The 23705-nt window shown below is 39.9% G+C and overlaps 1 protein-coding gene across 7 annotated transcripts in view; it reads right to left on the bottom strand.

Annotated features, from left to right (window-relative positions):
- ACYP2 (acylphosphatase 2) overlaps positions 1-23705 on the bottom strand; it is a 179247-nt gene that overhangs the window by 133437 nt on the left and 22105 nt on the right. For 2 of the 7 annotated variants that reach the window (XM_024999223.2, XM_024999227.2), the window contains exon 4: positions 3908-3962. The exons of 3 other annotated variants lie outside the window; for them this stretch is intronic. In XM_024999223.2, the coding sequence (XP_024854991.1) occupies positions 3908-3962 (55 nt within the window). Of the gene's footprint in view, positions 1-3907; positions 4016-5696; positions 5908-23705 lie in introns of those variants that run through there. 2 more of the 7 variants (XM_024999228.2, XM_024999222.2) reach the window with 2 other exon arrangements.

The raw sequence follows: 23705 nt of genomic DNA, 5'->3' as shown, positions 1-23705 counted from the left end.
GAAATGGGATGGAATGAGGCTCTCAGATGGCAGGGGGCCCAGGATCAGGTGAGGATCCTGATTTTGCACATTGCATGGTACTTTTTAAAAGTTGGCTTGTTGTTTAGAATTTATTGAAATATTCTATTCTCAAAACAATTGCATCAGCATAGACTGACAAAGACCATTTAGCTGTTATTCTGATTCTTTAGATATCGCCTACCCAACTTTCTTCCCATTGGATTTTCACAACAATCTCATGTACTATAAGATTACAGACATCACTTTTCACCCAAATAATTCGGAACACTGAATTTTAAAACACATTTTCCTACATAACCATGATGTTACTACTAGACCTAACAAATTTGGCACTAATTCCTTAATGTTCTTTAATACCCAGGCCATATTCAAATGCCCCCTATCAGCACCTCAAATATTTTTTATAGCTGGTTTGTCCCAACTAGGTAAAAAATCTGTTTGTGACAGAAATATGGAAAAATATTACAACTGCAAAATCTAGATATAGATGTTCATTATGCTATTCCCTTAATTTTGCGTGCATTTGAAAATTTTCATAATGATGTAATTCTTTTAGACATTCTATCTTTGCAAATATGTCTATATACGTGAACAAGGTGGGAAGTTTCTAACTCATGCTACTGAGCCTTGTCCTGTTTGATATTGTCATAGTTGGATAATTATATAGAAAGGATATTTATCGTGTCTCTTAGTTGATGTGTGGGGAATAATGAATGTGTTACATAGCTGAATCAAGATTCAAAAATATAACAAAGACTAGTAAAGAAATGATTGGTGATACACTGGGTATATTTTTATGTTAAGTAAGAGTCAGAGTAGAAGGTCACAGGTCACTAGATATAATGATGAAGAAGGGACCTAAGGAATACCATCTAGCTTTTGTGGCAGCTAGAGCAAATGGAATTGTTGCAGGTATTAACAAAATAGGGTTTTTCCTTTATTAAGAGGGGCTGGTGCCCTCCCTGCCTGTGAGCTGTATCTGTGTTTTGTCAGAAGATGCTACCATGGGCACTGCTCCCATGAGCACTCGGGTGGTAAACATGCAAGTAGGGAAGGAGTGGGAGTGACATGGTAAGTGGGGCTACAAAAGCCAAACTGCTATAGAATCTTCAGTTTCCATTGTTGTGGAAGGGAGAGACTATATTACCTTTATATCCACAGTTTCCAGCACTCTGATATAGCAGATACTTCACAGTGTTCATAGAATGAATGAGTGCTTTCCTAAAGGCTACAGGCAATAATCTATTCATCAACAGAAGTAGAGATGCATAAATAGACTTAGCCATCTGGATGCTCTAAGGCAACACCATGGCCACATGGAATATACACACCTTAGTCTCTTTGGCTGCAACCAAATATCATGTCAATAATTGAGGCTGTACCCAGAGAAGAACATCAACAATGAGGCACCACTGGCCCAGGCTCTAATTTTACTGGATGACTGTCTAAACCGGAATGTAAAGCCACAAACATCACAGCAGAGAGGGTCACATGAGTGTGTTTTGGCATTAAGACATTGTGTTTTCTACAACAATTTAAGTTGAGTGGTTCAGACTCTAATACCCTTACATGGGTTCCAAGGATTTGGGGAAAGATAATATTTTGCAAAATGGCCAGTATGTGTAAACTCATAAGCCTCGCAGTTAAATCCTTACCAGTCTGGCTCTGGCTCACTTTTAAAATCTCTCCCAGTCAGAAAGTCTAAACTCCATCGTGGTGGTGGTGTTCAGTCACTCGTCATGTCCGACTCTTTGCGATCCCATGGGCTGCAGCATGCCAGGCTTCCCCGGCCCTCACTATCTCCCAGAGTTTGCTCAAACTCATGTCCACGGGGTTGATGATGCCATCCAACCATCTCATCCTCTGTAGTCTGAACTATTTCCATATTCCCATGTGGTTCACTTCTGGAAGTTGCACCCTGGTCCTACCACCCTGTCTTTTATGAAGCTCCCCCTCCACTTCTTCACTCTGCTCTGAATATCCAAATTCTACTCACCCCAAAGTCCAAATCAGACTCCATAATTTTAACCTCCTTTGATCTCTTGAGGGTCTACCACACTTCTCTACCATTTAACAGAATGCTCTCTGTATAGGTAATTAAATTTCATAGGGAACGGTTTTATTTCCTCAGGTAGATTATAATCTCAATGCCAAGAATGTTTAATTTCCCGACATGCCTAGCACAATGCTTCGCACAGGAGGGGTGCTAAATAAATATGAAGCACTCAGTGAATGATTCCAAACATTTGTGAACCACTTCTTTTTGTCTGAAACTTTGTCTAAAACAAACTTCTAGTCTTTCTGGCTTCATCATGCCATGAATAAATTTCTCAGCTAAAAAAATAACTCAATCCTCAAGTGTTCCTGCTGCTGCTATAATAGAGGGTCTCGGAGACAGAACCTGGCAAACAATACCCTCTTGTCGCATTTAATAAGGGTGAGTCACTTTAAACTAGACAAGCGAGCACTGTATTCCAGAAATTGTCTCTTCCCACTGTGACTGAAAATATTCATTGATTTTAGATATATTAAACTAAAAACACACTCAGAAATAATAAGTAACTTTCATATGTGTGTATGAGTATGGTTGATACCCTCCATACTCAAAATGTGCTCCATGGATAAACAGAATCCATCTCACTTGGGAGCGTGGATTAGAAATGCAGAGTATCAGGCTCTATCTCAAACTTACTGAATGAGAATTCCTGTTTTTTAACAGAAACCCTAGGTGATTTTAAAAGCCTTGAACAAGCCCCAAATGGGCAGAGCTGGTTGCACTGGAGTTTTTTATGTAGGCTCCCGAGAATATAGGCTTTCTGTCCTTTTGAAATAGTCTATACCCATGGTTCAGCACTTGCCGGACCCCACTGCCAGGGTTTCTCATTTAGTAGGTCTGGGATGGGACCCCAGAATCTCCATTTCTAACCAGCTTCCAGGTGATGCCTGTGGTGATGCTGCTGGTCCAGGAATCACAACCACTGACTCACATCACCTAAAAATCACATGTTGCATATTCAGGGGATTCTGCTTCAACTGCACTCCCAGGAGAAGGGGGAATATTAAGATAGCAGAGAGAAAAGAGCAAAAGAAGTGGCAGCAAAACGTTTCATTTGTGTTACAGGAAGATAGCAGTTAAACGTTCCTTTGTACACAGTGGGGTAAAAATAGTTGAAGAAATTACTATAGCAACAGCTGTGTTATCCTCTAGGTTTTTCTCTACTGACAATTCAGAAAAGGAAGCCTGTCTTCCCATCTTACAGAAATTCTTTAAACACTGAGCCTTATCAAAAACAAAAGCCACAGGAAACAGATCCCATTCGTTAAGGACTATGAGGTAACAATACAGATTTAAGATGCATTTGAAAATGACTCTGAGGCCTGGATTTGGATTCTTTGGTCAAGCAGTGAAACAAAAGTCAGTTTTTTATATCTATGACTCTAAAACCAGAAAAGGACAGCAGAACGATGTTGAGAACATCTTACCAATTTTTAAACTTTAAAAATAATCTGTTCCTATTTAAGAGTCTCAAAATTATAAATAAAACAATGTATGTATGTATAAACCAAAGAGCTCCACCTAGAGTTGAAAAAAAAATATTACTTAATGCACACAAATAGAAAAGCTCCATTCATCCATATCTTATGTATAGTCTTTTTTGTCGATGTTGAAAATAACTATTTTTATGAAATCTTTACAAATTTCTGAAATGTGAAATACTGTTAATTAAAGGAGAACTGAGTTTCAAATAATGCTGTAAACTACTTACTTCTAAAAATCTGACAGTAATATTTGTTATTATGGATGATTTAGAAGCCATTGTCTTAAAGCAAAGTATTTGAATCATGTTTAAAGCATCATAAAGAAGATTAAAAAATGGATTCTTACCTGAACTTGCTGTGACCTTGGGCAGCTCACCTTCCAGCTCTGAATTTTCTCACCACTGAGGATTAAACAAGATCAGTGGTTCTCAGCCTGACTGCACTTTGGAAGTACCTGGGAATATCAAGAAATTGATGCCTGGGTCCTACCCCTAGAGATTCCAATTTAGTTGTCTACTATAGGGCCTAACCTAGTTGCCTTTGAAAAAGCTCCTGGGTGATTCTAATACACACAGAGGCTGCTTTGGATCAGCTTGCTCAATTGCACCCCCCAAACCTATTACTCTAGTTAGTGGTTCTTATGCTTCAAGTACTTCAGAGTCACATGGTAGTCTTGTCAAAATACAGATTGCCGGACTCACTGACAGCTCCCCCCAGCCCCCGCCCCCCGTGGCTAGGGCTTCTGATTCTGTGGCAGCCCCAAATTTTGTATTTCTAACAAGTTTCCGGGCTTCCCTTGTGGCTTAGCTGGTAAAGAATCCCCCTGTAATGCTGATACTACTAGTCCAGAGTCATAGTTAGAGAATCTGTTCTACATGGTGACCTCAAAACTACACTTCCCTAACTCCCCAGATTATTATTCCTCTATTTTATCAAACCACAGTATGATATTGTTAATTAGTCTCCCCGATTCCCGCCTCTCTACCTCCAGTTCTTAGCCTACACTACCAAGTTAATATCCTAACCCCCAAATTCTGTGCTGCTCCCTGACTGAACTTTTTCAATGACTCCCCAGTGCTGAAAGACGACAAGACCAACTAACACAACATACAGGATTTTCACAGTTTGACCCCAAACTTCCTTTCTAATCTCAGTTTCCAATAGTCCCTGACATTTGCCTGTGCTCCAGTCACTTGTATCCAAACACACACAAAGGCTCAGTGCCTTTGTGCCTGGTATTCCCTTCTCCTGGCATGTCCTTATCCCACTTTTCTCTTTTCGACATGCATATTCTGTCTGTTCTGTGTGCCAGGACCTGTGCTAGGCTTGGGGAATTCGGGGAGAACAGGAAGACCCCTTCCCTTCCGGAGTCTTGTGATGTGGTGGGCATTGTTGAGCAGTGAACCCACACCACTACCCACCCCCCTCTTCTACTGTATATTTTCTCTATATTATGAAGTTTTTGACATCTTAATAAAACCTTTCTGGCTGGAGACAGGCTGCCCCTCCTGGAGGCTTGCCAATTCTTAGAGATAGCCCTGAGCTTGTCTTTAATGCAGACTAACCCCTCTGAGCCCTACCCCCTCCACTGGGCCCCGCATCCCAACAGGCAGTAATCCTTTCTCTTAAATATCCCTCAGGCTTCCCAGGTGGCTAGTGGGAAAGAACCCGCCTAGCCACAAAGGAGACGCAAGAGATGTGAGTTCCATGCCTGGGTCAGGAAGATTCCCTGGAGTAGAAAATAGCACCGCGCTACAATATTCTTGCCTGGGAAATCCCATGGACAGAGGAGCCTGGCGGGCTACAGTCTATGGGGTTGCAGAGAGTCGGACAGGACTGAGCAACTAAGCACTTACTTAAACGTCCCAGGGCCAGATTCCAGGCAGCTAGGGACAACTCTACAGTCCAAAGCCCTCCACAATGATTCCAACAGCCAACCCTAAACTTTTCACCTGCCCTGCCTTGCCTTCCTACAGATACCCCCAACAAAGGCTCTGGCCTAAACCTTCCCCTCGCTGCCTCCTGATTCCCCTGCCATTGTCTCTTTGACTGTGCAAGGCATGCCTACCTAGCCTTCTGTCTCCAGGACCTGTGAGCATAGTAAACTTTTCTGTGAACTTTAAATAGGTGGCCCCACCAAACTGACCATCTCATAAAAGAACACTCACCTTGGTTACCATGGCTGGGAAGCTGGTTTCAGCTAGAGATGGCCCATGTTGCACACAAGGAAATGCACTGCAGGCTGGTGGGGGCAGGCAGAGGTGGCAGGGAGGTGTGAAGTTTGCTTCCCAGATAAAAGGGAATTGACCCAGGGCCATCCCCTCCCTCCAGCCTTCAGCCACGGTGCTGGAAGTTGGAGTAGTCCTTTTACAACCATGAGGAAAAAAGATAAGAAAACCCCACAGACCCAGGCCCTGACACTGAGGACCAGCACACAGAATGCAACATCCACTGACCTCCAAGCCCCTTTATATCTAAGAACAAACCCCCTCACCTGTTGGAGCCACTTGCTTTAAACTTGCACTACAGCTGAAAGCATTTTCTGGGGGCGAAGATAGGGGATAGCAAGTAAGTAATTCCTAACAGCTGTGCTAAGCGATGTGAAGAAGCAGAGCACAGGGTGGGTGAGAGTGGAGAGCAGATAACAGCGTGAGCGGGGGGTAATCAGCGAGGCTTGGAGGTAAGGAAGGCAGAGGGGAGAGCATCTGAGAGTCCTAAGAGAAGAAAAGCATGGTATGGAGGAGACTGAAAGGCCAGTAACAGGGAGAGTGGCTGATGAGGCCAGAGAGGCAAACCCAGGCCCATCCCCTCAAGGTAGGAGGGAGCACCTTCCACCGGGCACCCCAGCTCTCCAGTCCCAGGCTCCTCCCTTGTATCTCCCAACCTGTGCTGAATTCACCTGCTTCCCTCTTTCCCCCAGACAGTTTGGACTTTTCACAATACCTTTAATCATTTTGTACTCTCAGCAGGGAGATGGAAAGACACTGAACATTCACTGAATGAAAAAATTATCATGATAGGCTACTGTAACTGTTTAATCCAGTAAGAGGGCTAATGTATGACTGTTTGTGAGGCCCAGTTCTGCAGTCTAACCCTACCACCCACCCAGGCTGCCATTTGTACGTGACCGGATGAGATGCTTGCCCCATTTGAACTTATTGCTGTTAAACTATTAGGTGACCTTCAATGAGCCGGTCAGCTCTACAATTTCCTGATTTTCAAGTATTTTTTAAAAGCACAAAGAGCTTGATGTTAGCACCCCAGCCAAAGAAACAGAAATACTTCTATTAGGCATTGAAATATTATCCATATTCATTTTTAAATAGCAGGTTTGGAGTAGCTTTATTTAATTTCAATTTCTTAATTTTTATAATTGACTTGATTCACTTAAAATCAGTCCAATTGTTTACTTACAAATTACAGAGGCAAACAAAACTTTCTCATCCATGAGTCCTTATTTGACTCAGTATTTATTTGAAAAATACTTCACAGACTATAATAGAAAGTGAATCACCAAGTTTAAATTTAAAACGCACTCATGTTTAGGAATCAACAGTTTAAAAATATTGGGCAAAGCACACACTGTGGTCGGGGAGGGCAGCAGGGAGCAGTATTTTAATGGTCTGTGTGCTAAGGCACTCAGTTGTGTCTGACTCTTTGTGACCCCCATGGACTGTAGCCCGCCAGACTTCTCTGTCCATGGGATTCTCCAGGCAAGAGTACTGGAGTGGGTTGTCATTTCCTTCTACAGGGAATGTAAACCATAGGCTTTAGTTAATAAAAATGTATCAACACTGGCCATCAACTGCAGCGAATGTATCACAGTAATGCAAGATGTTAATTACAGAGGAAGTGACTTACGGAGAGATATATAGGCACTCTCTCTACTTTCTGTTCAATTTTTCTGTAAACCAAAAACTGCTCTAAAAAGTAAAGTCCATTAATTTTTTAAAAATGTGTTGCATTGTGCGTTTATTAAATATGATGAACTAAATTCACATAAAGTGTAAACTTTAAAGCAAAAGTCATGCATCTAAGTACTTTTAATAAAGATGTTATATTACAGAAGAAAAGCAATGACTTAGAATCTGAGGTCTAAAACCTGATATTAGAACTCTCACTCTACTGTAGATATTTTTCATGTTTCTAGTTTTCCAACAGAGTAACTGATATCAAATAAGTTACATTAAATTTTTTTTCCAAAATTACATCTTCTCAGTGAATTTTTGTTCTTCTGAAAAATGTCTGTCTTCCATATCTCCATAGAACATGTCATGAAAAACACACACACACAGATAGAACATCTAATGGAACTTTCTTAATAACACTGCTGCTGCTGCTGCTAAGTTGCTTCAGTCGTGTGTGCGACCCCATAGCTGGCAGCCCACCGTCCCTGGGATTCTTCAGGCAAGAACACTGAAGTGGGTTGCCATTGCCTTCTCCAATGCATGAAAGTGAAGTCGCTCAGTTGTGTCCGACTCTTATCGACCCCATGGACTGCAGCCTACCAGGCTCCTCTGCCCATGGGATTTTCCAGGCAAGAGTACTGGAGTGGGGTGCCATCGCCTTCTCCATCTTAATAACACTATCAGTTTGTAAAAGGATTTAAATGAATAAAGTATAAAAATACTAGCAAAGCATTTTGAGATTCTCAGATGATAAAGTTAGGAAAAACTAGTAAGTCTGTTAACAGAAATTCATGCCACTAATGGTCTGTCAGAGAAAAGTTATTTTTACAAATATTAAATAACTTTGAATCTGACACTATCTAATGATTCATGAAATCCATTGCTTCATTCCCATCCACTTCTGTAACTGCTAGAAATTTAAAACAATGGCATTTCATAGTCAGAGCAAAAGGCTGTTATTATTTGACATTCCATACAAATGCTATTTGTGAAAAAATAAATACAATTATATCAACGAATACATCTATTCTACTTCTGACTCAAACTAAACACATTTAAAGTATATATATATATGTTATCAACTCTGTATTGAACCATAGAATCTTAGTTGGACAGATCTTTGAGGCCACCTGTACCAACTTAATGCTTCCCAGGTGGTGCAGTGGTAAAGAATCTGCCTGCCGATGCAGGAAATGCAGGAGACTTGGGTTTGAGCCCTCGGTTGGGAAGATCCCCTGGAAGAGGAAATGGCAATCCACTCCAATATTCTTGCCTGGAAAATTCCACGGAGGAGGAGGAAAAGTCCAGAGGAGCCCGGCAAGTTACAGTCCACTGGGTTGCGAAGAGTTGGACATGACTGAGTGACTGAGTACACACACTCACAGCACATACTATCTTACTATCCAATGAGTTAGATCTTCTGTAACACCCTTGACTCTTCTCTATACCAGGAGTCTGAAACACTTTCTGTTAAAGGCCTGATAGTAAACACCTGTTGTCCATCCAGTCTCTGTTGCAAATACTCATCGCTGCCTTTGTAGCACAAAAACAACAGCAGACAAAACCGGAACAAATGGACATGGCTGTGCCCCCAATAAACTTTTATTTATAAAACAGAGAGTAGACCAGATCTGGCCAGAAGGCCACATTATGCCAATGCCTGATAGAGATCCCTCCCAGTTACTGATAAAATTCCATTAGATACGTTTGACGCCTTCAGAGGAAAATTCTCTGCTGGGGTGATTGAAATAAGCAAATTCACCCATTGCTATAAATAAATATTGCCTTCTGAAACAACACAGAACATCTATCCTTTGCCTTGTATCAGTCCTCCAAGTACTTGAAGTAAACAATCACAATTCCCTCAAGTAGTACTTTCTTCAGTCTAAATACCCCCATGCCGTCAAGCATTCCTTCTATTATGACCCAGTTTTCCAGACCACGTGACCAACTGATCATCCTGTTGTATACATACCCGAGTCCATTACCCTTTGAAGTGCAGAGTAGAGATACATGACATATGGTTTTCAAAATACGCAGTAATCAAGATGGAATTTTAATTTTAGAATTTGGCTCACTGTCTCCAAATACAAATGTTTTTAGTTTCCTGGGGGTTTTGTTTCGACAAAATTACTATATAGTCTTTAAGAAAAATATATTTTGTGTAGATATGGCCAAAGGTTAATGCCCAGTGTCATAACTCTATATATTAATTTTAAATGATTACCAAGAAATAGAAAGTATTTTTTGTTTCATTTTAAAACCAAAAAAAGTGGGCTTAATAAAGCAATGAATTCGAAATAGTTCCTACACATCAAAAAATGTTGGCAGAACTTACCTCTACAATTGGAATCATAGTGCAATTTACAAAAGAAAACCATCAGTCATTTTTTCAGAGAAAATGAAACACAGAAGAGGAAGAAAAACACACACACAAACACACACATCTGCAGTGTGTCCTTGGATGTTTCTGGCCTGTTAGCAAGAACAGGACATGGTTACTATAGTCAGAGCCAGGATAAACCTCTAAATGATGGTCCTTGTTTTATTTCACATTTCAATAACTTTGGAAGAAAACATATCCATGTTTTAAAAGACAATTTAGTTCTAATTTCCATGACTTATTATCATAGCATTCTAAAAAATGTTTTAATAACTAGAAAAAATAATTTCATATTTATATAGCTATAAATGTACTACATTTGGTCTGACTTTATCACCCATTTCTGTAACTTACTGTACTTTAATTTTTTGATCATTCAGTACCTTAAAAAGTATATTGCACATAGTAGATGCTAGAGGAGTAAATTCATTGTTTAAAGTATAAATATTTTTATTTGTACCAACATCACAATTTATGTTTGTTAAGTCTGATTTAAACTCTCTGGTGTCTGCTTCCTGCTTGCTTTATCATCACAAAAGCTCTCCCTGGGTAATCCCATCCATGTACAAGACTGCAAACACTATCCACATACAGATGACAACCAAATTTGTTTCTCCAGCCCAGTTTCTCTGCAGGGATGACCCACATATCTGAGAGCCTAGTGGCACTTCCACCTGGCAGTCCAACCACCACTAAGACAGCGGGAGCAAAGATGGAATACCCTGGGTGATCTCATGAGTGTGTGCTGATTACTCATGAGGTGCCATGTGCTGTGCTCAGCGCTTCATACAGATTTTCTCACTTAATCTTCACAGTGCAGTTAAACATGGCATTTCCTTTTACCTGAAACCCCATTCAAATGATAGCATCCAAAATATGAAATATGTAACCAACATCATTCATTAACTACATAGTACCCATCCCCTTGCCCTTCTTCCTGGACGAATTGGAACAACAATTTGTTCAGAGCATCAACATGTCAAACCAATTTCTTAGCCTTCTTTGCAGCAAGGAGTAACTATAGGACCATATGAGCCAGTCTGTTTTGGGAAGTTCAGGAAACAACACAATCCTTATCCTTTCCTTCCTTCCTCCTGACTTAATAATGGATATTATGTTCAGCTGCACTTTTTCATTTTTTTTACCATCAGGGAAAGGCCAAGAGAAGCACAGAGACACTAGCCTTCATATCACTGAGCTATTGAACCAAGGCCAGTAACCATCTACCTCCATACTTGTTATGAGAACAATGAACTCCTGTATGTTACAACCATTTTCAGTATGGTTTTCTACCAACTTTGGGTTTTCTACAGCCCAAGTGTTTGCAGTGTGTTAGTTGCTCAGTTGTGTCTGACTCTGAGACCCCATGGACTGTTGCCCACCAGGCTCTTCCGTCCATTGGATTTCCTAGGCAAGCATACTGGAGTGGGTAGCCATTTCCTCCTCCAGAGAATTTTCCCAACCCAGGAATCAAACCAATGTCTCCTGCACTGCAGTCAGATTCTTTACTGTCTGAGGCACCTGGGAAGCAAAACCATCAGAAACAAGTTGACTTACTTCATAGAACCCATGGAAGACTGGGGATTTGGAGGCACCAAGGCACCAAAGTGCTTCACTCAATATGCCAACAAATTTGGAAAACTCAGCAGTGGCCACAGAACTGGAAAAGGTCAGTTTTCATTCCAATCCCAAAGAAGGGCAAAGCCAAAGAATGTTCAAACAACCACACAATTGCATTCATTTCAAATGCTGGCAATACTCAGAATCCTTCAAGCTAGGCTTCAGCAGTAGGTGAATCAAGAACTTCCAGATGTATAAGCTGGATTTAGAAAAGGCAGGAATCAGAGATTAAATTGCCAACATCCACTGGATCATAGAAAAAGCGAAAGAATTCCAGAAAAACATCTACTTCTGCTTTATTGACTACATTAAAGCCTTTGACTGTGTGGATCATAACAAACTGCAAAATTCTTTAGGAGGTGGGAATACCAGAACTCCTTACCTGCCTAAGAAACCTGTATGCAGATCAAGAGGCAACAGTTAGAACCAGACAGGGAACAACAGACTGGTTCAAAATTGGGAAAGGAGTACATCAAGGCTATATATTGTCATCCTGCTTATTTAACTTATATACAGGGTACATCATGTGAAATGCTGGGCTGGATGACTCACAAGCTGGAATCAAGATTTCTGGGAGAAATATCAACAACCTTAGCTATGCAGATGACACCACTTTAATGGCAGAAAGTGAAGAGGAACTAAAGAGCCTTTTGATGAAGGTGAAAGAGGAGAGTGAATAGGCTAGCTTAATATTTTACATTCAAAAACACTAACATCATGGCATCTGGTTCCATTACTTTATGGAAAATGTAAGAGTGGTGGAAGAGTGGAAACCATGACATATTTTCTTTTCTTGGGCTCCAAAATCACAGCAGATGGTGACTGCAGCCATCAAGTTAAAAAACATTTGTTCCTTGGAAGAAAAGCGATGACTAACTTAGTGTATTAAAAAGCAGAGACATCGCTTTGCCAACAAAAGTCCATATAGTCAAAGCTATTGATTTTTCCAGTAGTCATGTATGGATATGAGAGTTGGACCATAAAGGCTCAGCACCAAAGAACTGATGCTTTCAAACTGTAGTGCTGGAGAAGGCTCTTGAGAGTCCCGTGAACTGCAAGGAGATCAAACAGGTCAATCCTAAAGGAAATTAGTCCTAAATATTCACTGTAAAGACTGATGCTCAAGCTGAAGCTCTAATACTTTGGCTACCACATGTAAAGAGCTGACTCACTGGAAAAGACCCTGATGCTGGGAAAGATTGAGGGCAAGAGAAGAAGCGAGTGACAGAGGATGAGATGGTTGGGTGGCATCACTGACTCAACAGACATGAGTTTGAGCAATCTCCGAGAGACAGTGAAGGACTGGGAAGCCTGGCGTGCTGCAGTTCATGGGGCGGTTGACAGCCAGTCATGACTTAGAGATTAAACAACAACGACAAGGACTGCAGAAGACAAGACCTAAAGATTTAGCATTTGGAGCTCCCCAACAAAAAGCCAGCTCTCCATCAGTCACCACCATTCCTCAAGTCAACAAGTCTGCAATTACATGTTTGAAAATTTCCTTAAAAACCTGTTTATTCTTGGCTGTCTGTTCATATTTATGAGAAAGTCACTGAAATATAATTGTAGGGGAAGGCTGGTATGAAAGAGAGAAGCAAAACAATCAGAAAAAAAAAAGACAAGGAGGGGTGAAAGGAAAAAAAGAGAAACTTAGAGGAAACAAAAACAAAGCAAAAAGCAGAAGAAAACTGCAAAATCACATTTTCCTCAGAGAAATATGAAAAAAAAAACAAACCCAAGAACAAGGCGCTCTGAAGTAGAACAACCAAAATATTGCAGCAGAAACAAACAAAATTAATGGAAGTTTGGAAGATGAAGTTGAGACAGTTTCCCAGAAAATGAAATTTGGAGACTAGGTGAGAAAAGTCAAAAATTAGAGGATTAGGGCCACGTAGAAATCTCAAAAGACGAGAACCATGAAGTGAGAGAGAGGAACTTCCCTGGAGGTCAAGTGGTTAAAAATACGCCTTCTAATGCAGGGGACTTGGGTTCAATCCCTGGTCAGGGAACTAAGATCCCACATGCTGTGGGGCAGTTAAGCCTGCATACTGCAACAAATGAAGTCCACAACTAAAGAAAGCCTGCATGCCACAATGAAGACTCAGTGAAGCCAAAAAAAAGAAAATTTTAAACAGTGAGGGAGAAAGAAATTGTCAAAGGAAGACAATTCTTCTCTAAGAGTCCAACATCTAAAGTGGAATTAAAACATTCATGAAGGTAGATGACTGTGAAAATGCAGAAAAAGAGGAAGAAATTGAACATCTAAAAAGTTTTCTGATAGGAACAAACAGGTATGGCTCCCAAACCTTTGTATGAAAATGACATCAAATCTCTCAACACAAGAAGTCACGGAACTATGCCTTCATAGTTCTGAATGGAAGATGATTTGGGGCATAAGATTTTATAACTCCAACAACCGAGTATGAGGGCAGATGAAGGCAGGCAAGGACAAAAACTTTTTGTCTCTCAGGAACCTTTTGGGGGGAAGCATAGGAGAATTAGGTTTCAACAAAATAAGGGACTAAATCACTAAAATAAGGGACTAAAGGAATGAAAACACATGACTGAGGAAAAGAGAAACCCACTCTATGAAATGGGCAAGGCACTAAACACCAGAATGACTGCTGTTTAGGAAGAGAGGAAGACAAGCTTCTGCGGAAAAGTATAACTGATAGGTTATAAGATGCACTTGGACATTTGGAGGTAGATCTTCTCTGGGGGTTAGAAAAATAGTTTGATAGGTATATGGAGTTTCTTTTAGAGAAAAACAGTAAAGTGTTAGATTGAACAACATGAAATTTAAGTTTTGTAGTTCCAAATTTTGTCCAACATTGGCTATTTTATATGGTTCAATGTAACTTACAAGTAAGTAACATGATGCAGGAAATCTGCATCAAAAACTCTAACAATAACAAAAGAAAAGTTGGAGGAATATGTAAAATAAGAATGTCAGATATTGTTATTGAAACTCGGTAACAGACACACGGGGTTGGTTCATTGTCCTGTATATATCTGAACATCCCATAAGAAAAAGGAGTAAAAACAAAAGAAAGAAAGAAAATCATGACAACAGAAAACGTGCAAAAGTTCAATAATCTTTTAAACAGCTGGAGGGATTTCCACTTAGCAATGCTCAGATGAAATCCAGTTACGGGACCACTGGACACAAAGAAAATGTCAATGAAGGCCCATCTACACTAGACCGTCACTCACAGTGGGTCAGGCAATGTCAGGGATGTTTCCCATCCCCCATTCCATCCTTGAGAGCGTCCCAGGTGGCACAGTGGTAAAGAATCTGCCTGCCAATGCAGGAGACATGGATTTGATCCCTGGATGGGAAAGATCCCCTGGAGTAGGAAATAGCAAGCCACTCCAGTATTCTTGCCTGGAAAATCCCATGGACAGAGGAGCCTTGCGGGCTACAGTCCACAGAGTCTCAAAGAGTTGGACATAACTTAGCTACTGAGCATGACGGTGGCAATTCCACCCCTTCCTTTATGTCTTGACTCCAGTGATTCTAGGATTGCTCTGCACAACTTAACAGTACTGACAGCTTAGATCTAACGTTGAATAAGGCAATCATTTTTCACTGCCCATCAGTTTCCTCCCAGTCCATTTCTCTTCTTGTCCGAATCAGATTCCGGGATACATCATTCTATTCATACCCTGTAAATACCCTTAAGTCTTGGCTCTCTCATTTCTGGTCTTTGTAGCTAGCAACAACCAGACCTGGAATGAACCCTACCTCCTGCCTTCTCTGCATCTGTACACAGAGAACTAAATATTACTGGAGAAAATCACTTAAAGCAATTGACAGGCTTAATGTTATATTTATTATTGCAAATCATATACTGGCAAGTTTACTCTTGTTGCTGTTTTAAATGCAGCTACGTAACTTGAAACAAAGTGTAAAAAAAGAAAGAAAGTGTAAAACCAACAGCCAATCTCAAAATAAAGCAATGGATGCCAAAACACTGTCATGGCATCCACAAGGAACTGAAAAAATAAATGGCAAGTTAGAATTCTACTCACAGCAAAGATATTTTTCAAGAATGAAGGTAAAATAAAAAAACATGGAGACAAAAAAAATCTAAAACAGTTTTGAATCACCAGCAGGCCTAAATTAAAGAAAATACTAAAGAACATTCTTTTGCTGGAATGGAAATATTCCTACACAGATGCCCAGAGAATTTAGGAGGGAAAGGAGCAATAAAAATGGCAAATATATGGAAAAATCCCCCAAATACTGACTTTTAAAAATAATGTCTTATGAGATCTAAAATATAAAATTAAAATATACCACAAGAGCATCCCAATAAACAGGAAGCTAAATGGATGTAAAAGCTTCTATAGATCTAGCACGGTTGGAAAAGAGAATAAAGATACAAATTAATAACAAATTTTGACAAGTTATACTTGTATGTTGTATCTCCAGGGAAAGAACTAGTAAAAGAAATAGAATATACAACTTCTAAACTAATAGAGGAAAAAAAGTAGAATATTAAAAAACAGTCAATTCAAATGAAGGCTAGGAAGAGGAAACAACACAGAACTGATAAAGCAAGTGGAAAGGACATAGTAAGATACAAATTTAATTCTAAATATGTCAGTAATTCCATTAAACTTAAATGGACTAAATAGCCTAATTTAAAAACAAAGGCTATATGACTACATAAAGAAACAAAACTCAACAATATGCTGTTTACAATGGACACATATAAAACATAATGAGAAAGAAACATTGAAAATAAAACAATGGGAAAAATTCTTTGTGAATACATTTAGAAATTAAACCCATATAACTCTATTAATATCAGGCAAACACACACACACACAAAGTAACTTTAAGGCAAAAACATGATTAAAGATAGAAACACTTTACAATGATAAAAGGCTTAAGTCACCAGGAGACTACAAGTCTAAATTCGCACATGTCAAATATTGACAACATGTACTAAAAATACTATACATTTGTGTATATATAGTATTCTGTCAATTTATATATATATCAGTTTATATTTTTGTCAATATATTTATAAATATATCTACCAGAGAATATATATATGTGTGTGTGTGTGTGTGTGCATATATATATATATATATATATATATAAGTTTAGTTGCTCAGTCATGTCTGACTCTTTGCAACCCCAGGGACTGTAGCCTGCCAGGCACCTCTGTCCATGAAATTCTCCAGGCAAGAATATTGGAGTGGGTAGCCATTTCCTTTTCCGGGGGATCTTTCCGACCCCGGGATGGAAACTGGGACTCCTGCATTGCAGGCAGATTCTTTACACTCTGAGCCACCAGGTAAGCTCCAGTATACTAATATTTAAATATACGTAGTTTATGGGGTTGCAAGAGTCAGACATGACTGAGCAACTAAACAACAAAAGTAGTACCTACAAAAAAACTTATATCAAGTGTACTGTTTACAAGTAAAATGTTGAAAGTGTGATATCAGAAACAAGACATAGATGCCAGTAATCACTCCTGCTTCTGCTCAATATTGTACTTAAAGCCCTAATCAGTTTAGAGAGCAAAAAAAGAAATAAAATGTGAAAGAATAGGAAAGTAAAAAATAAAACTCTCATTATCCTCAGATGATAAATGTACAAAATTCAAAAGAATCTTCATGTAAATTATTGCAGTCAACAAGTAGGTCTAGAAAAGTCTCTGAAAATAAGGTAATACACAAAACTCAATTGTATTTCTATATATTAGCAACAAACATAAAAAATGCTTTAAAAGGTCACATTTATAATAGAATCAAAACTACCAAATACCTCAGGAGGAAATATGTAAGACCTTTATGCAGAAAATTATCATATACTATTGAGAGAATTAAAGAAAAAATAAATGAGAGATTTATCATATTTATGACATAAATTTTAACTAAATTTATCTAAAATTCAGTGCAATCCCAGTCAACAAGTTATTTTGTGGAACTTGATCTAAAACTTACATGGTAATGAAAGGCACTGAAATAGCCAACACAAAGTTGATGAAGCGTGAGTTAGAATAACTTGTCCACCAGATGCCAGGACTTAGGAGAAAGCTACAAAAACTAATATGGCAAGGCAGTGATGCAAAGATAGATAAATAGGCCAATGAAACTGAATAGAGAATCCTGAAACAGACCCATGCATATGACCCACGGACACTTGATCCAAGGTGATACTACAGGAGAAAGAGATTTCAGTTCAGTTCAGTTCAGTTCAGTCGCTCAGTCATGTCCGACTCTTTGCGACCCCATGAATCGCAGCACACCAGGCCTCCCTGTCCATCACCAATTCCCAGAGTTCACCCAGACTCTCGTCCATCGAGTCAGTGATGCCATCCAGCCATCTCATCCTCTGTCGTCCCCTTCTCCTCCTGCCCCCAATCCCTCCCAGCATCAGAGTCTTTCCAATGAGTCAACTCTTCGCATGACGTGGCCAAAGTACTGGAGTTTCAGCTTTAGCATCATTCCTTCCAAAGAAATCCCAGGGCTGATCTCCTTCAGAATGGACTGGTTGGATCTCCTTGCAGTTCACGGAACTCTCAAGAGTCTTCTCCAACACCACAGTTCAAAAGCATCAATTCTTCAGCACTCAGCCTTCTTCACAGTCCAACTCTCACATCCATACATGACCACAGGAAAAACCATAGCCTTGACTAGACGGACTTTTGTTGGCAAAGTAATGTCTCTGCTTTTGAATATGCTATCTAGGTTGGTCATAACTTTCCTTCCAAGGAGTGTCTTTTAATTTCATGGCTGAAGTCACCATCTGCAGTGATTTTGAAGCCCAGAAAAATAAAGTCTGACTGTTTCCACTATTTCCCCATCTATTTCCCATGAAGTGATGGGACTGGATGCCATGATCTTCGTTTTCTGAATGTTGAGCTTTAAGCCAACTGTTTCACTCTCCATTTTCACTTTCATCAAGAGGATTTTTAGTTCCTCTTCACTTTCTGCCATAAGGGTGGTGTCATCTGCATATCTGAGGTTATTGATATTTCTCCCGGCAATCTTGATTCCAGCTTGTGCTTCTTCCAGCCCAGAGTTTCTCATGATGTACTCTGCATATAAGTTAAATAAGCAGAGTGACAATATACAGCCTTGACATACTCCTTTTCCTATCTGGAACCAGTCTGTTGTTCCATGTCCAGTTCTAACTGCTGCTTCCTGACCTGCATACAGATTTCTCAAGAGGCAGATCAGGTGGTCTGGTATTCCCATCTCTTTCAGAATTTTCCAGTTTATTGTGATCCACACAGTCAAAGGCTTTGCATAGTCAATAAAGAAGAAATAGGTGTTTTTCTGGAACTCTCTTGCTTTTTCCATGATCCAGCAGATGTTGGCAATTTGATCTCTGGTTCCTCTGCCTTTTCTAAAACCAGCTTGAACATTAGGAAGTTCACGGTTCACATATTGCTGAAGCCTGGCTTGGAGAATTTTGAGCATTACTTTACTAGCATGTGAGATGAGTGCAGTTGTGTGGTAGTTTGAGCATTCCTTGGCCTTGCCTTTCTTTGGTATTGGAATGAAAACTGACCTTTTCCAGTCCTGTGGCCACTGCTGAGTTTTCCAAATTTGCTGGCATATTGAGTGCAGCACTTTCATAGCATCATCTTTCAGGATTTGGAATAGCTCAACTGGAATTCTATCACCTCCACTAGCTTTGTTCATAGTGATGCTTTCTAAGGCCCACTTGACTTCACATTCCAGAATGTCCGGCTCTAGGTCAGTGATCACACCATCATGATTATCTGGGTCGTGAAGATCTTTCAACCCATACATTTATATATTATGCATTTTTCTATGTATGTGTTATAGGTGAAAGTCACTCAGCTGTGTCCACCTTTTTTGCAACCCATGGACAGTAGCCCCCAGGCTCCTCTGTGATGGGTTTTCTCCAGGCAAGGATACTGGAGTGGGTTGCCATGCCCTCCTCCAAGGGGTCTTCCTAACCCAGGGATCAAACCCAGGTCTCCTGCATTGCAGGCAGATTCTTTACCAACTGAGCTACCTGGGAAGCCCCTTGTATGTGTTACAGTTCACTATTAAAAAAAAAAAAAAAAACACACACAAGCATATTGATGATTAAAAGTAATGATAGTAAAGTAATACAGAAGAATAAAATCGCTACAAACTACTATTACACTGCTGCTGCTGCTAAGTCGCTTCAGTCGTGTCCGACTCTGTGCGACCCTATAGATGGCAGCCCAGGCTCCCCTGTCCCTGGAATTCTCCAGGCAAGAGCACTGGAGTGGGTTGCCATTTCCTTCTCCAATGCATGAGAGTGAAAAGTGAAAGTGAAGTCGCTCAGTTGTGTCTGACTCTTAGCGACCCCACGGACTGCAGCCCACCAGGCTCCTCCGTCCATGGGATTTTCCAGGCAAGAGTACTGGAGTGGGTGGCCACTGCCTTCTCTGACTATTACACTAAATATAAAGAAACTAAGTTAGTGTATAACCAATTACACTAAATTTGAAGGACTGAATTCTACCACTCAAAGAGAAAAATTTTCAAAGTGTGTTAAACAACTAAACATAGCTCTATGTTGTTTATAAAAAGCACCCTTAAAATGATCAAGAAAGGATAAAAATACAAAGGTAAGCATAGAAATACGAAAGAAATGTAAATTTAAAAGAAAGAAGGGGTAGCAAGGTAGAAATTAAAAGCATTAAAATGTATAAAGACAAGCAATACATAATGAAAAAGACTGTTTATGAAGATGACACAAGTTATAAGTCTGTATGTATCAAACACAACAGCAAAAAATATAAAGAAAATTAAATTGTACTGATAATGATGAAAATAGTTATACAGAAAGAATTTGATACACTTTTTTCATGGGAATTCCTTGTCAATCCAGTGATTAAGACTCCACACTTTTACTGCCAAGGGCCTGGGTTTGATCCCTGTTCAGGAAACTAAAATCCCACAAGTCCCATGGTGAGGAAAAAAAAACAACAACAAATTTTTCACAATTAAATGGATTTAGTTGTCAAAGCATGGAATAATATAATCAACACATTCACAGATAAAGAGATAACTAGCTAGCTACATAGATAGACAGACATAGAGATATGAAATCTTTTCAGGTCTTTCTTACAGCCAGCATTGTTAGGTGTCTCCCTAACAGCCATTCCTGTCTTCCTTTTTAAAAAGATAATATTTATTTATTTATTGGCTGTATTGGGTCTTCACTGATGCTCGGCTTTTCTCTAGTTGCGGTGAGCAGAGGCTACTCTTCATTGCAGTGCAGGGGTTCTCACTGCAGTGGCTTCTCTCGTTGCAGAGCACAGGCTCTAGGTACACGCGCTTCGGTAGTTGTGGCTCATGGGCTCTAGAGCACAGGCTCAGTAATTGTGGCGCACAGGCTCAGGTGCTCAAAGGCATGTAGAAATTTCCAGATTAGGGATTGAACCCATGTCTCCTGCATTGGCAGATGGATTCTTTACCACTGAACCACCAGGGAAGCTGTCTCTTCCTTCTTGATACCAAATCCTACTTTTTAGAAGGAAAGCTAAAAATGCTAAAGTGAAAGTGAAGTCGCTCAGTCGTTTCCGACTCTTAGTGACCCCATGGACTGCAGCCCACCAGGCTTCTCCATCCATGGGATTTTCTCGGCAAGAGTACTGGAGTGGGTTGCCATTTCCTTCTCCAAGGGAATCTTCCCAACCCAGGGATCAAACCCTGGTCTCCTGCACTGCAGGCAGACTCTTTATCACTTGAGCCACCAGGGAAGCTAGATAAAGATGCTAGATACTTCCCTAACACCACTTGCAGCCAGGGCACAGGCCTGAGACCTTGCTCTGTCCAGTGGGACCTGTAGGGAAATGTGCCAGGGTCTTTTAAGAATATTCTCTCTGAGAAGAGAGCATCACGTGATGAAAAAGCCTCACATGCCTTCTGCTTTGAATTGGTCCTGTGAGGATGCCAAGGACTTGCAGGAAGGCAGAAGAGATAGAAAGTTTGCAGGGTCCCAGAGAAACTGACCCCAGAACCCTAGCATAATGGAGCCACTGAGCCGGCTGTGGAACTACTACCTGCCCCAGTCTTTTTGGAAAGTAAGCAGAATCAGCCTCTTCATTAAACTACTTTTAATCAGATATTCTATCTCCTGCAGCCTACGGCATCCTAACTGGATCACCCATTCTAACTGATCTATCCAAAATAAATCATGTCATAAGAACGGTTTAACAATTTTTTAAAGTAGAGATCTTTTAGGCCCCATTCTCAGATCTTCAGCAAATAACAACAGACATGTAATAAAAGGCAACTAAAAAACATAACCACTGGAGACTTAAAAAAACACATAAACTGAATGTCATTGGATATTTTCTCAGAGAAAATAAAACATGAAATTACAAACTATCCAGAAAACAATGAAAATAACACTTTTTAACAAAAACTATGGAACAACACAACGTGTTTAGGTGCGTGCTAAGTCGCTTCAGTCGTGTCCAACTCTGCAACCCTATGACTCTGCTAACCTATAGAAGCCTGCCAGGCTTCTTTGTCCATGGGGATTCTCCAGGCAAGAATACTGGAGTGGGTTGCCACACCCTCCTCCAGGGGATCTTCCTGATCCAGGGATCACACCCGCATCTCTTTTGTCTCCTGCATTGGCAGGCGGGCTCTTTACCACTAGCGCCACAGAAATGCCTGCGTGCGTGCTTTAGTCACTTCAGTCGTGGCTGACTCTCTTTGTTCCCATAGATCGTGGCCTGCCAGGCTCCTCTGTCCATGGGATTCTCCAGGCGAGCACACTGGAGTGGGTTGCCATTTCCTTCTCCAGTGATAAGTAGGAAGTGAGTGAAGTGAGTGAAGTGAAGTCACTCAGTCGTGTCCAACTCTTTGTGACCCCGTGGACTGTAGCCTACCAGGCTCCTCCGTCCATGGGATTTTCCAGGCAAGAGTACTGGAGTGGGTTACAGAAATGCCTAATCACCATCATTAACCTAAAAAGACTAAAACTAAAGGCAACTGCCACTCATGTTGAAGACTTAGAGGCCAAGCAACAAAGAAGTAAAAAAGAGGGAATTAATAATAAAGATAAAGGTTGAAATTAAGGAAATGGAAAACCAAAAAAGTAGAAGTGATTAATAAGTCCAAAAACTGTTTTTTAAGATATACCAACAAAATAGAGAAATTTCTTCTGAGACTGATTAAAAATGAAAGTGAAAGTCACTCAGTCGTGTTGGACTCTTTGTGACCCATGGACTACACATTCCATGGAATTCTCTAGGTGAGAATACTGGAGTGGGTAGCTTTTCCCTTCTCCAAGGGATCTTCTCAACCTAGTAATCGAACCGGGGTCTCCTGCATTGCAGGTGGATTCTTTACCAACTGAGCTATCAGGGAAGCCCAAAGAAAAATGAGGAGAGAATAAAACTTTACAAGATTAGGAATTTTCGAAGGAGATATAAACACAGATACAAAAAAGATTTTTAAAATTATAAAATTTATGACCACAAACTTGAAATCCTAGAACAACTGGATAGTTCTCTAGCAAGATATAAATGAATCTGGGAACAAGTGGCAAACCCAAATACACCAACTACAATAGATTGGAAAGGCCTATTATTAAGAAGGAACTAAGACTGAGTGATTTCAGCTAACCTAACAACAGTAATTCAGCATTATTTAAATTATCTTAGAATGAATGAAAAGGGAAACGTAATACATTTCATGAGTCAGCAAAATTTTTAACACCAAAACCTGATACGGTAACCACCCTACACCAAAAAAAGGAAACTATAATATTACTTTTTAAGTTACAGATGAAAAATTTCCAAATAAAACATTGGGAAGCAGTATTTAGGAATGACTCAAGACAATAACACAATATGACCAACCAGAGCTTCATTCAAGGAATACAAGAGTGAAAGTCAATGTAATGAAGTATATTTACCAAAAATGAACAGCACACATCAATATGCTTAGTGAAAAAAGAAAACCATTTTGAATAAAATCGGAAATCAGACAGGAATGCTTGCTATGGCTATTATTATTTAACACTGTCATGAGGAGGTCTGGAAAATGAAATAAACACTGGAAAAATGATATACTATTTTTGCTAATTACAGAACTGTATACTTAGGAAATCCAATAGACTGTAGTTTACAAAAAAAAAAAACCAGCAAACAGTCATATCTGGTAAAATTAACAAGAATATTTGATAAGGTAACTCTATGATACAAAATAAATTTACAAACATCATTAGGCTTTTCATATTCTGG

This window comes from Bos taurus, chromosome 11, assembly GCF_002263795.3.
Source record: "Bos taurus isolate L1 Dominette 01449 registration number 42190680 breed Hereford chromosome 11, ARS-UCD2.0, whole genome shotgun sequence".
Taxonomy (NCBI): domain Eukaryota; kingdom Metazoa; phylum Chordata; class Mammalia; order Artiodactyla; family Bovidae; genus Bos; species Bos taurus.
Note: the sequence above shows the minus strand (reverse complement) of the source record. Positions and strands in the feature narration are given on the sequence as shown.